The sequence below is a fragment of the Mytilus galloprovincialis genome, chromosome 14, assembly GCF_965363235.1.
Source record: "Mytilus galloprovincialis chromosome 14, xbMytGall1.hap1.1, whole genome shotgun sequence".
Taxonomy (NCBI): domain Eukaryota; kingdom Metazoa; phylum Mollusca; class Bivalvia; order Mytilida; family Mytilidae; genus Mytilus; species Mytilus galloprovincialis.
In genome coordinates, this window is record NC_134851.1 from 23,809,057 (window position 1) to 23,824,801 (window position 15,745).

A 15,745-nucleotide genomic window follows, 5' to 3' on the forward strand; every position below is an offset into this window, starting at 1 on the left:
GCTTCAAAAAAGCCCATACCACATAGTCTCATGTAAAGGGCAACAGAAATAAAAATCACAAATATAAAAAATTTCAAACGAGTAAACTAACTCACTTATATATCTAAAAAAAAATGAACGAAACAGAAATATGTAACACAGCAGCATGTAGCAACTACTGACTTTCAGGCTCCTGACTTGAGACAGACATATTCACAGTCAGTATGTAAAGTGAATAACATATTCACAAGTGTAAGTATTTAAAAACAGCTATTGTCTTTTTTCTATTATGTGTATGGAAATAAGCCAACACATGTATTCTATAAGTTTAAACATATTTATTTATATAGTATTAGGAAAAAAGATATAACCACTTCTATAAAACCCTGTCACCGTTGCGGATGCAGATGCTGTCGTGTGGCAGCATTAACATACTCTTTTGTGAAATCTACAAGGTTGACTTTTCTGTGCAATATATATTGTTCTCTCCTAACATGAGCCAGTCAATTGTCACCAACTTCCGACAATTTTTCGTCGTTTCCGAAGACCATATTCGCAAATGGTGTTAATGGGAAGCCGAAAATTTAATCCCTAAAATCTTCTACCCGAAACGGGGATCGGATTAGAAACCTTTGTGATGGTAGTCCGATGCGTTAATCACTTCAACACAGTATTCTTGTAAATATATCGTTGCTGTTTGTTGAATAATCTTCCGGGCCTGAACTTCTTTCCTTGTTTTTTTTTAGCTAAACTGAGGAGTCTTTTTTCTTCAAATCGTACGCCCGCGTACAAAATGTTAAGCCTGGTTTTTATGATAAAGTTATCTACCTAAAAATGCTCAAACAACTATAAGCCATATCTTTTTTTTTATCATAATCTTCACATGGATAATGAAATGCACCATCAGATCATCGGTAAATAGAGAAATCATGCATAAAAAATAAATTTAGCTACCCAATGATATTGTTTCTGTTTCGGTTTTAAAAGTTGTTCCACTACATACTTTTTTCTTCGTCTTATTCGTCTTAGAACAAAACATTTTCTGGTTGAAAATAAGAAACACTAAAGGATTAGCTAGGCTGTTAACCGGAGCAAGTAAATAGAGTATTAGAAACCAAAGCCCATATTCTGCTATTCCATGGTGTGTTATGACTGCTGCGATTGTAATTGGAGCCCAGCAAATAATGTATGCTGTAAAAATATTTGTGAAATGATATTATTATTAATTGAAGCCATATTAAGTATACTTTTTCATGAATATATACATATGTATCAGAATCATGATACTTATAAATGCAGTTTTTGTATTAGAAATAGATATAAATACAGTATAGCTCGCAGGAAGATAAATGTTTTGCACCAGTTTGTTAGCTCATGTTATTTTATTATACGGTTTAATGCTAGTTATATATGTATGCATTGTTCAAGGTCGTATATTATGTCGCCTTGAGTATACACAATAAAGGTACAAATGTTTTGTTTATCTTAAGTCTTTTGATCTGTCGCATCTATTTATTCGACTGATGAATGTTTTGGTTTTTTTTTTTTCATGTAGTCGACATTTTGCTATTCATGTTGTAGCAGAAACTCGTTTAGAATATAGTTTTTTTGTTATTAACATTGATGACCAAGGTATACACGGGTATTTTTCTCAGGCTTAAAGTTTGAATTCGTCTCTTGTTTCATTGTATTTATTGTTATTTCAATAGACACTAGAAAACAAAAAAAGTTATATTGTTGCTATTTGATATACATATTTGTTCTTGTATATATTTTGTGAAATACTGACTTTTGGTTGCATTTCTAAAAAATTGTATATACAGCACATGGCCTTAAATGGAAAAGAGCAGACATTTGTAATGTTCTGGATTTTTTGTTTTGATCCTAGAAGGTGAAAGAGGAATGATAGGCGGGATAAATCATTATACAGTTTATTTTAATAATAACACAATTTTAAGGATGTCAGTATTGTAGAAAACAAACAGCATGCTTAACGAATGATCACACAACACAACACTGTACATTGTATGTCGTTATTTCCTGAAACAGACAATAACAAACCTACAGCATGCATGTTTACAAGTGTAATTATAGTAATTGTACTTCAGATAACTCCCCCTCATAATGGAAATTTCCGTAAGCAATTTTTCATTTAAAAACAAATAAATATGATTTTTAACTAATGCCTAGGCGACACCAGTATTGGTGGCAACTCATAAATGTTAAAAGATATATATTGCAAATTAAAATGATTTATTTGTAGATTTATGAGTTGCCACCGTCGTGTATACATAATGCAAAAAAGGATGCAAAAAATATAATTCATACCAAATACAACAACACAAAGTAGTTTGATGGTCCTGATCTTTGCCTTTGAGATGCCTCTATTTCTTACATTTGTATCACAACCATTATCTATAATGAATGATCACATATTCTAAAAACCATTTTTCATTTACTTTTTCTCTTTATAATTTTAGAATCACATCCTTCCTTGTTAAATCAATTGTGGATTGTATTCTCAAATTCAGAACAACAAAACAAAAAAAGTAAAATAAAGTTTTGAATTCTTATTCAGTCTGACAGCATCTGTATTTTGATGTGCATTTTTATAAGGTATGACTTTGATCGGGTTAGCTTGATCCGGAATACTCGGGAAAAAATAAGACATGAACGTGAAACATGAACTTTAGAATAAATAGATTTCCTGTTTACAAAAGTATGAATTCTTCGAAGGATTTTCTTATCCCATGCATATATTATCTAAGCTGTATTTGGCACGACCTTTTGGATTTTGGGTCCGCAATACCTTTAAAACTTTTTTAAACTTTCTGACTAGTTTGATTCGAGCGTCACTGATTAATCTTTGGTAAACGAAACACGCGTCTGCCGTATTAAATTATCAGCCTTGTACCTTTGATTATTAATTAGATTGACAATATGTACCTGCATCATTGTTTTTACCACGTAAGAATCCATTTCTTTCCCGACCACGTATAGTAAAAATGATGACAATGTAGCACACTGTTATGATTACGATTGGTAGTATGATAATAGTGGTAAGATCTACGTATAGGAACACCTACAACAAATAAACAAGCAGATTATGTCAATGCCTACATTACATAATAAAACAAGCACGGTACCTACAAGAAATAATAAAATCTCCGTATTGCAATATCAAATAATAACAAAACAGGTGTAAGAAGATATGGTATGAGTTCCAATAAGACAACTATCCATCCTAGTAAAAAAAAACTTATTCAAAGTATGACATTATATGACAAAGTACAGTCTTCAACACAGAGCATTGGCTATCACCAAACATGAAACTATAAAGTGCCTAAATATAACTAGAATTAAACCATTCAAACAGGAAAACCAACGGTCTAATCTATATCAACAACGGGAAACACTAATGAACTCTTCAACAAACGTCTTGACCTCTCATTACATCGTCTAATCTTTTAATTACCGAACGTGACTTATTCCCGATTGTGACTGTTTTGCTGAGTGTAAATTTGCATTACTATAAGTACGGTACTTATCTATCCCAAATTTATGTATTTAGTTTGATGTTAGCTCTGTAATTCTCATCGGATTTTGTCAAATTTGTTGACGTCTTTTCTATTATATTCATGTGTTATGGTAAAGAAAATTATCACCGCCTTCATTTATTAGATTTGATTTTGTTCAACGTAATCTGAACGATGTTTTACGTTTGTAGTTAGATTCAAAACAAACCAGACATATATATATATATATACATGTAGTTATTAATAAGTTTTGCAATGTGCATTGTATTTAAATGTAATATCAGTATTTAGTTGTATTATAATCTTAAATCAATCTTAATTCTATCTTATTTTTGAGATATAGTTTTTCAAATGTGACGTCATTTTTGTGCTCTTTCAGAAATTCAAATGTGACGTAATTTTTGTGCCTTTTCACCACTTCGGATGTGACGTCATTTTTATGACTTTTTGCGTTGAGGCCTGGACTAAGTCAGGTGTGTCTTTTTTCTGTATTTTTTGGTCTTTGTATTATGTATTCCGGTTTTGTTTTCTGTAATTAGTTAAGACTTCAGTTTAATCATGTATATCTTTTATATTCATTCGATAAAATTTACTGTTTGCAATAGCATAAATTATTCTAAATAATAAGGATGTTCTTATCACAAGCAGAAAACCCTAGCCGTATTTGGCACAACCTTTCTCAACTTTTGATCCTCAGTGCTGTACAATTTTGTACATTTTTTTGACTTCCGAACTTTTATATCTGGGCGTCACTGGTAAGTCTTGTGTGGACGAGGCGCGTTTTTTGTGTATTGAATTTTAAACCTGATGCCTTTTGTTATCTATTATTCATGTGTTTCTTTGCCTAATACGTTCTCCTATTTATTTGTATTGTAGTCCTGTAATAATATCTTGTCATTTCAATGTTATCTTTAACATTGCCATAAAAGTGCGAGGTTTGGCATGTCAAATCCGGGTTCAACCCATCATTTTTTTTTTAAAGTTCTATACCAAGTTAGGAAAATGGCCATTGTTATATCATAGTTCGTTTCTGTTAGTGTAACATTTTTACGTTGTGTCGTATGTTTTCTCTTACATCTTAGTGTGAATTCACTTTACTATGAGACGTGTCACGGTACTTTTATATCCCAAGTTCATGTATTTGGTTTTGATGTTATATTTGATATTCTCATCGGATTTTGTCTAATGCTTAGTCTGTTTCTGTGTGTGTTGTTGTTCTCCTCTTATATTTAATGTGTTTCCCTCAGTTTTGGTTTGTTACCCCGATTTTGTTTTTTGTACATAGATTTACGAGTTTTGAACAGCGGTATACTACTGTTGCCTTTATTTAGAACAGGTGCAAACAAATGCACCGGTTTCAAACTTGTTTATAGGTACCAACCCTAACCCTTATCTGAAACAATAGTGTAACATCACAACTTAGAAAGACACACTATTAACTATCAATTGAAATGGCTTAACTCAATCAACAGACATATTGATACAACTGAACATACACTGAAAGAATGAATTAAATACAATACTATAACCATTCAATGGTAGGGCATGTTATGTTAAGAACAATTCTTTATAAATAAAATTGAAAATGTGCCAAAGAGATAACAATCCGACCATATAACAAACAACGGCAGAAATATGCACTTTTGATACATGATCTGTTAATTGTGTTTGGTTTTTAACTAGTTTTGGATAAGTGAGTATGCTATCAAATTGTACTGTTAGTTTGAGCTGTTGTATGCATTTTTGTTATCCAAAGTCAAACTATTCAGTGTCATTATTTTGTTAATGTACCATCTTTTAAACTTTTGTTCCCGTACTATAGATAGGAAGTTTATTCATTTTGTAACAAATGTTTCCCTTTTCCTATCAACAAAATAAGTATATCTAAATCAAACTGTTTGAAAGTTGTTCAAATTTTCAATCATTTTACATTTCGTTACCAATCGAATGTATATGTTGTGAAAAATATGATACATTACTTTGCCATTATCATCACTACAATAAATTGTTACATAAAGTGGTTGTTACGTGTGGAAGGGAATATCCGCCATAATTATTCAATTCTTAGTTTGTGAAATACAATTTCTTAATTCGGAACATGTAATTTTTTAATTTGTAAAATGTTATTTCTTTCATTCATATGTATTTTTTCCATCCGTTACATGAGTTTCTACATTTCTTGATTTGTGAAATGTAAAGTTGTAATGTTTAACCCACTTTCTTGATTCGTTCACGTATTTTCTTCATTCGTTACTTTCTTAATTTGTGAAATGTAGTTAATTTGTTTGAATCACGTTTGGGTATCAATTTGTTTATAAAAACTTACTACACTTGGTGAATCATGCATACAATAGACATCCTCTTCACTATATGTACCAAACACTCCGTATGGAATTGCAAGGATACATCCAATAACCCATGATGACAATGCCAGTCCATAACGGTAACGTTTGCCTTTCGAAGCGGCTGCTAATGGTCTTACAATAACGTATGCCCGGTCAATTGACAAAACAACAATTGCATATGTTGACACATAAAAAGGAACCATTGAGAAATACACATAGTAAATATAGCACACATAGAGATTCCATGGCACATGAAACCAATTAAATAGGGTTTCAGGTAGTACAAAAAATACTCCTACACAAAAATCTGAAAATAAAAAAAATATCAACAATGCAGTTTTTACATTCATCTTGTGTTATGTATGTTTTAGCATGAACATTTTCTCCCTTTGTGATTTGTATTCGTACATTCAGTTGTGATTGCTCGCGAATGATTTTAATATATTGGTGTTCGTAGAGATTATCTACTGTATTAACGTTTTACCCTTTTATGACACATATATTTAAAATGGTTAAATGAGATTCATGGTTTTCAATTGATTATGTGGCGTGTTTTAGGAATGGTTTACTCCGTAGGAGTTATTTGTCCTTTTACGTCGACAAATGTTGAATAAAGAGACGGCGTGCAAAATTGACGTTAACCTAGGCGCAGTGCCAATTGACATAAGGCGTGTGTGAGTAATTCTTAGATAATCTGGTATTCAAATTGTGATTAGTATTTACTTAAATCACGGATAGTAAATGTTATGTATAATATTATAACTGCAGGATAAAATAAAAAAAAAGATCTTTTATATCAAATACTATAAACGATAGAGGGAAACTGTGAGTGGCAACACGAATTAGCATTGTAAATGTACAAACTAGTACAAGTTAATAAACCAATCAAGTAACTTCTAATAAGAGTCATTGGTCTTATTTTTTTATTTGTTGCACATCTGAGCGTGTTTATTTATCGTAAACAAAATATTCGGTTTAGTGAAACTGAAAAATTGTGGAGAGACTCATTTGTACTTGATGATTGGATATAAAGTACACAGTTATGACACCAAATGTGTAAATGTACATTTTTAAAAATCACAAAAAACACAAAAAAAGAAAAGAACAGCGCTTCGTGTGCAGTTTTTTTTATCTCAAAGTTACAGTGATGCCCTTCAGACGGAACATACACATTCTAACACCACAACTAATTTAAGAGGGGATGTAGCCTGTGCCAATGAAATTAAAAACTCATAGTGATGAAAATTTAAATTGTTTTTCGACGTTTCTACCATATTCTTTTTTTGCGTTTCCCCTTTTTTGTCTTTGTAGATACTGCCTTAAACATACTCAATGGAATTGAGGCACTGTTAATAACAAACATTTATAAGCATTTGAATTAGTTTGTTTTCGGAAATAAATTAGAACGATTAACATAACAGATCACTAACTAAATAAATATATCAATTCAATAAATTACATAAATGAAGTACTGTTTGCCCGAATATTTTTAATAGCATCTTTAATATGTATACAATACAGTATATTGGTATGTTATAACTATTTTCTAAGTATCAGACATTGTTCAAAATAGATATCTATAAAGTAGTTCTCAGTGATTTTTTGTTAAATGGATGTATTTCTTGGCAGTCATGACAAATAACATGATATACTAGTATATTGACAACTGTAATTGCATTTACACTTTAGAAAGCTGTTGGATACATTATCTGGAGTTTCTGATCTAGTATATTTTGAGTATGAAGAAAACGTAAAAATAAATATATTTGTTTCTACTTGATGATAAGTCAACCGAAATAGGATTTCAAATATTTCTGATAAATATGACGCCCGACAAGCAAAAACGACCCTTATGGCAAAAAATATGAATTATCAGATTTTTTATTAATTAAACAGAAAATACTTATGCCAACTCAATGTAAAAAGTTTGAAAACGATCGGTGAAAAATTAGTTGAGAAATTTCAATTTTGGTAACACATGGAATGTGTTCTAACGTAAAATTCAACGTAACGTTGGAATCATACACTTTGACGTCGATTTAAGTTTGCAAATTGCAGCAATTTACTTTACTCTTCTCCTGGTACTTGACTAAATGTAGCCTGATATTCCTTCCTAGCATATGGACGATTTTTTTAAATATAGATGTTCCTACCTAACACGTGCAATTCTTGCTGCAGGAATAACTACAGGACGAGCCAACTTATCGAACTATTATAAAGGACGGTGAAGAGTATCTATTTCTTTTTATTTTGTTCATTTTTTTTTGTAAAATTAATTTCTGATTTATCATGAGCAACGGTGAAATAATGGTACTTTCTGATATCATAGAATAGGTTTAATCAAAACAGATAAAATTGGTTTCTAATCTCTCCATTTTCTAAGTAGTTTCATCGTTCTCTTGTTTACAATGTTAACCGACTTATCTTATTGATGATGATTTTTGGAAGAATTCTGCCACATGCGATACAGGTTTGATCGTCAATATTTTTTTAGCTTAACAAAATCTACCAAACGTTTAGTATGACTAAAGGCTTATTTTTCTAATATCGTCCAGTTACATGTAGCACACACAAAGCAAAATAGTCAGTCATATACCGATTTTTTTCTCCTACAATAAGAGAACAATAAAGACTTTCATTTCAAATATAAAATAATTCTTTTTTTATTTTGGTAGCGATTTCAGTGTTATCTTAAATGTAATAAAAAAAAAAAAAAAACACACTGAAGTGTGAACTCCTGATTCTTCCAGGGCACTATCTGTTTTTCATTGGGTTCGTGTTGCTCAATTTTTTAATTTCTGTGTTTCATTCGTTTAATTTTAAGACATGGTCATCTGAGTTTTCTGTTTATGATTTATGATTTCACGCGTGGTGTCTGTTTGTATTTATTTGATATTAAGAATCAACTTGACTAATTTTTACTCTTATTCGATCTTTCTAAGGTTCAGATTGAATCAATTCATATTGCCAGTTAAAACAGTTTGGCCATCAAAATCAAATTGACAATAAAATTAGAAATGAAATATAGATTAAAGGAGCTTAATGTGGGAATTTGTCGTGGACGGTCAGTGTTTTGAACATTTCATCTAAAGGAGTGGAATATATTTTGCCAATAGCTAGGGCGTTTAATACTGGTATTAGTTTACAGCCGATTCTATTGAGTGTGAAGGCAAAGGTAACATCTTTGGTTAGCTTGATTCGCGGCTAGTTTAACCGTGAAGTCATTTTTAGTTCAGGTTAACTACACTCCTTTAAAAGTAGACTCATCCGACAGATAACCAATCTATCTGTCTGTAAGACCAGGCTACTCCGAAAGGATGGTCGTATACCTTAGCTAACCAAATATGTTACCTTTGCCTACACACTCAATGGAATCGGCAGTAATTAATTTAATTGTTTCATATTTTTCATATCGGGGACTTTTATAGCCGACGATACGGTATGTTTTATTTCCATGTTGAAGGCCTATACATTGTTGTAACTACGACCTGTGACTAGTATACTAGTATAAGAGTCCCGTCTACGACACACATCAGAATATATAGATGCAAATATTATGTACGGACAGCAAGGCGACCAGACATTTGTCCATTCTGTTCTGGGGACATATCTAGTCTATAGATGTTCCGTGTTGAAGACCGTACTTTGACCTATAAGGGTTTACTTTTTTATATTATGACATGGATGGTGAGTTTTTTCATTGGTACTCATACTCATCTTCTTATATCTACATCCAGTTCCGTTTGTCTGAAATGCTGATACATATGTGTCAAAACCCGACTATTTTTATTCACAAGAAGATAACACAATCTGAGGTTCAGAGTCATGTCTGTTGTGAGCTCGAGGTACTGTTTGTGGTAAACCATGCAAACTAGCATAATTTTTGAAATATTGTACCAATGAAAATGTATTTTTTGGATATGTCTATTAAAATTTTGATATTTTCTTGGTATTTCTTTTACTGTTGATGTGTTTAATCAAAGATTTTAAACGGGACTCTCGAATACTATAGGTAACAGAAATGTATCGCGACAAACTTACCTGTCGTCAAAAGTTTATGTAAAATTTTGTTCGCTTTCGCTCTCCGTATCTAGAACGGGATTTATCTACGCCGTTTTATTTTAATTTACCCAATAAATACATATCTTTGCCTTCTTTGAATAGTTCATTTCTACATGTATTATTTTCAATGTTATCGTTAAATGAGAACTGCAGCTGCGAGAGCAATTTCGTCCGTTTCAGATATATTTCTTGCAATAAATATATACGCATGTTAATGTTTACAAAACAAACTAAATGCACGTTAAACTAAAAGTGATTTAAACGAAAAATAACATTTGAAAACTTATATAACATTAAAAGTATATCTCAAGTGCAAAATTTCAATCTGTCCGTGTTCGTAATGAATATCAACTATTTTTATGTATTACTATAATTATAATAAGTTTCACCTGGATATCCCTTATCAGAGAAATTTGATTCGAAGTGAACTTGAAAATTTCAATATTATGCAAAAGTAAGATAGATTGTTTTTTAAAATCTAAATGATGACATTTCAAGATTGAAAAAAATATGAAGAACAACAAGTTTATTTGATGTGATCTAATTATATGTTTTTTTTCAGCTTGTACTGCCTCCATTAGTCCTTGCCTCATGTTTACAGGTCATTGTAATATATCTAGCATCGTCTTTTTTAAAATTAACGCAACATTGCAAAATTGCATTTGTCTCTGTTTCTGATTTTACATGGCGTTTAAAAATACCATTGAAAGTTTATTATCGGATTGTTAACCTTATCTATCCGTGAATTTAGAGATTTACACGACGGCTGATACAGTCAGTGACTCCTGATCATTAATTTAAAAACTGTCGTCTCGTCGTTGTATAACCTTTCGTACTAGAGTTGCATATTTATTTCAATCAAGTTAACAACTCAATTTAAGTCAAACAATATCCCGCATCTCATTTTATTCACAATCAAAGAAAATTAATGCAACGAAATTGAACTGTGACCATAAAATAGTATACATATATTTTACAACATTGTAACAATGATTAACCAGCTTAAACAATCTCGTGTATGCATCCAAAATTGTTAATCATTTTTTGAATTAGCTCAAGCCTCTAGCGATTTTTATTTTATAATGATCAATGATGATTTTTCTTCCTTTCTTTGTTGTTTTGTTTCTTCATGGCCTACCACACAGACCATTTAAGAAAAAAAGATTAAAAGATTTGTTTTCGAATGGATGCAGAACACCTATATTTTGTATACTTTTAGAAAATGTGAAACAAGAATTAAGATAAAACTTGTCCTGAATAAAATTGAGAAAGGTAATGCAGAATCTGTCAAAAAGACAACATCCTGGCCAAAGAACCGAATTTTAGGTTTATTATAGTTTTTGTGCAGTATGAGCCGAGTTAATTCCATCCCCTTTCCACTGAGAAGATTAGTGGCCGGGATCTCTAAAGCCGATTTTGGCGATTTTTGTAGGAGATTTAAGTAAACTTCTAAAGCATTTATAAAAGTGAAAGATTGATTTACTGCTTACTGATGATACCCCCGCCGAAATATTTCGGTAAACAGGAAGTTGTTGAGTGATGAATCTGAAAACGCATCGCACGATATAACTGAATTATATCAACCCTGAAACCAAATTTCAGAAATCCTTGTACTGTAGTTCCTAAGAGATATGCGACGAATATATTCATGGGACGAACGGACGCACTGACGGATGAATTGACTAACGGACAGACAGAGGTTGAACAGTATACCCCACTTTTTTAAAGTGAGTGATATAAGTATGAACTGATATTTGTTTCATACTAACAGTTTTAAACGCATTGCAAATTGTTATGCCCCACCTACGATAGTAGAGGGCATTATGTTTTCTTGTCTGTGGATCCGGTCGTTCGTTCGTCGTATCGTTCGTTCGTCGGTTCGTTCGTCCCAGTTCAGGTTAAAGTTTTTGGTCAAGGTAGTTTTTGATGAGGTTGAAGTCCAATCAACTTGAAACTTAGTACACATGTTCCTTAAAGCGTGGCCAAATAAAAGACGAAAAATTTCAGACAGACTTTCTTCTCTTTCGTACTTAATTTCTTGTAAGCAAACTCACTCGTGTGATTAACCATGCAAGATTTTCCGCATTTGGCATGCATAATGTTGCGCCAAATATTAAATTATTTTCTTAGGTTATTCATACAATAACTTGCCGTATTAAAAGTATAAAAGAAATCCAGTTGTGGAAAAAAACTTTTAGAAAATATTTAAGTGTTTTTTTTTTACACAACATTGGTATTGTTTATATATTGTAGAATGTTAATACGTGTATCATCACATATCGTGGTACTATGTCATAATGAGACATGGTGATGTGTGGGATTTTATTATTTTGTTTATAAATCATTCCTCTCAAGACAATAAGAATATACAGAGTATGTCAAAACAAGCATTTGAAAAGTTTGAATAGAAATTTATCACAAAATTAAATTTTAAATCGTAAATACGGCATTATTTTACAGAAGTATTTATATGTAATATAAGACTATACTATTCAGTTCGCATGGATAACGCTATGTTTAGAAAAAATATCTCAATTTCAACGTGCAATTTATCGGTTTGTTCTACGTTACATTCTAGCGTTGACTACCGATAACGACGTCAAATGCGATAAGGGTGGTTTTTATAATTTGATTTGAACACAACAATACAAGTACAAAGTTGAATATGTTTAGGAACTTTAATCAAAGTATTTCAAAAAAGTTGTCCCAAAACCAAATTAAGGATGTATTGTTCTGACTTTTCAGTCTCGTTCAGTCTCGTTGAAATCTCGTTCTTGAATTATTTCCAAAACATGTGATAGAAGTGGAGGAATATATCAATGAATTTTAAAAATATTATATTAAGCAAACATAAATCTGTAAAAAAAATTGTGTATTTACAATGAATGGTTTTAGCGTAATCCAGTTTTCAAATTTTACGACCAATCAAGTCATCATTTTTAGCCAAAATTTTGAGAAAATGGGTGAGGGATACAAAAAATGATTTTACAAGAATGATGTACATCCCATATCATTGTGGTCTTTTCAAATTTCTTAGATATGTTTTTTTTCATTCATTTACAACAAAAAAAGTTGAAATAATATGCATTTTGTTCTTAAAACTGAGAAAAATCACAAAAATACAAAATTGACAGCATGGCAAATTTCACACAAAAAAGTGTCAAAATATGATAAAACTTTCTTATATTAACACCTACCTATAGTTTTTGTAAGTAAAATTTACTCAGATTGGTCTACTTCATCTTTATTGAAAGTATGAGAAAAAGTTTAATTGTGGAACTGTGATTTTGTTTTCATGATAACAACCCAAAAATAGGTAACAATCGATAAAACATGGGAAAATCACCAAAGTCGGGCATTTTCAAAGGGCTGTAGCAAAAAAAGAAGTGCACCACCATATGATTTTTTCTTCACCAATTATTTTGTTACAGTCTTATAAACCCCAAAATCAGGTTAAATTCACAGTTTCAGATAGATTACACGTTTAGTTCACAAAAGTATCCTGGTATTGACATAAATATCAATTATATAATCATTTTTATAAATTTTCTGTTTACAAAAGTATATTTTTTTTCCAAATACTAAGGATTGTCTTATTCCAGGCATAACTACCTTAGCCATATTTTGGAATTCAAGAATCTGAGTTGCTCTGTGTTAGTTATATACCATCCTTACCTGCAATAGCGAGGTTAATGACGAAGAATCGCATTCTTGATTTATGATTTCTTGAAATCAAAAGCACTACCACCAAGAGGTTAAAAAAAAGTGTCCCAAGAAGAATAATCAATGATATCCATTTAAGACCCTGTAATAGATTCAATCTTTTGTTATCTCATTATCCATGCATTATTGAGTCATACACTTCATGTACGAATAATCAATGACGGCAACCATTTTATTTCTTCTAAATTTATTATAATAGCGTAGCTAAGTTATAAATCACATCCAGACAATTGCATCCTGTTTTTATTATGAATGGTCAATGTTAATGAGCTTTTAGAAATACTGGGACCACGTTTGTATGCCAAAAAAAAACAGCTATACCCTCTCCCAGAGATGTGAAGTACTACGGCGCACTATACTTTATATTTAAAGTATCATAAGCCAACACTGATATATAAAAAGATGTCAGAGTACCCAGCAAGAAACAATCAAAATGATCAAATCAACGTCTTTCATTTTGTTCAAATGATATTTAAGAATTGTTTCCATTTTTGTAACCTTTGTTCGTGTTGTGTTCTTTTCCTGATGATTGTATATGCCACTTGGTAGTTTATCGATGAAGTTTTATTGTATTTCAAGTCTTATTTTAGTTTTACTAGTTACGATCCCGTAAAGGGTTTGTTAAAAAGTTAGTGATATCATGGTTTGTATTTTAAATATTTAAAAGGACATGGTAAAACTCAATGCAACCTTTCTTCTTTTGATATTATGTCTTTGTATGTATGACAGCTCTTGACGTATGTAATTGATTTCACTTAAGGGCATACGATACAGTTTTGATGCTGTATTTACAAGTTCATGAAAATTTGCATATAGGCTATTTTTTACCTGATTAAATCAAATATGTAATCAAAAATATACCTTCATGTGCTACTTTTTGAGTAAAATTAGGTCGAAATTTTGTATATTTGCTCAAAATTCAGATTTGTGGCCGTAATTTCTTTTTCGAAAGAAAGACATAACTTTTTTGTTATAAAAGATAAACACAAATTATTTTTTGGTAAATAATCGGTAATTTCTGTATTTTATAAGTATCCTAAAAAATATGCAATTTTTTATTCAGAAATAACTCATATTTATCAAATGTTTATGAATTGAGGAAAAAACGTCATTTTTTACTGCATGTTTATCAAAATTTTAAAAAATCCTCTATTTACAGTTTTATAAAATTTGGATCACATAATCTCCTTGCAAAATGAAACAAATTGCTGTTTTGAAAAATAGGGGTCCATGAACTCGTTTTCAAATTAAATCAGTTTGAATGCTAAAAATCAGTCGAAAAATACATCTTTTCCCGATATGTCACAGTTTGACGTCGCGAAAATAACATTTTACGTTAGCAACGTCATTACCTCCCCTGTAACTGTATCGTATGCCCTTAAGGACGAATGTTTCTTTATCATACATAGACGACTCATAAAAATAACTACGCAACTACAAACGCATGCAATTTATAACGTGTTGTTTTCATTTTTTAATGGTTAAGATTGCAGTATTACTTGTTTGACTTTAAAAATCATAAATACCTGAGATTGTAGTGTGTGGTTGGTCGCCGTCTCATTCCGAGTACTGTTTATTTCAATTGTCAAATTACTTATGAACGCCATTGTGTCTTAAGTGGAAATAATCCTACAAATTATAAAGAAAGAACTTTGCAATAACAAATATGTAACGTGTAATGTAGAAGCAAATATAATTCGAAGAACAGACTTTCAAACCTCTGATAACTTGTAATATATACATTAATGTGGTCGTTTGCTATTATTATCAATTATTTAGATATAAACATAACAGTTGTGGTGCACTGTTATACATCAATGATGCCAGATTATGTAACTTATTGCATATTGGCTAAGACGCGAATCACGATTTATCAATTGATTTTCATGACTTCATCATAAAACGAGAAAAGAAATTCGGATAGAAGATGTCAACATTGTTAGTACCGAGAAAAACATGTTACTAAAACAAATTTCATCATTATAGATAAGCCTTTTACACAGATAAATTCTTACAAAGAAATAGGTCCAAATTATCATAAGAGAACGTTGAGTTTATTTCTAATCTCACCTCTGGTTATTTTTTATATACAAGTCCTTA

At 31.1% G+C, this 15,745-nt stretch overlaps 1 protein-coding gene across 1 annotated transcript; it reads right to left on the reverse strand.

Moving 5' to 3' along the window:
• Window positions 1-297: 297 nt before the first annotated feature.
• LOC143058477 (cardioacceleratory peptide receptor-like) lies at window positions 298-15,273 on the reverse strand. The gene is made up of 6 exons (XM_076231956.1): window positions 15,172-15,273; window positions 13,598-13,727; window positions 5,842-6,167; window positions 2,926-3,061; window positions 2,308-2,394; window positions 298-1,170 (listed from the first exon to the last, which is right to left on the reverse strand). Exons 1-6 carry the CDS (start codon window positions 15,250-15,252, stop codon window positions 926-928), a joined length of 1,005 nt encoding a protein of 334 aa, XP_076088071.1. The 5' UTR covers window positions 15,253-15,273; the 3' UTR covers window positions 298-925.
• Between the last annotated feature and the right edge of the window lie 472 nt (window positions 15,274-15,745).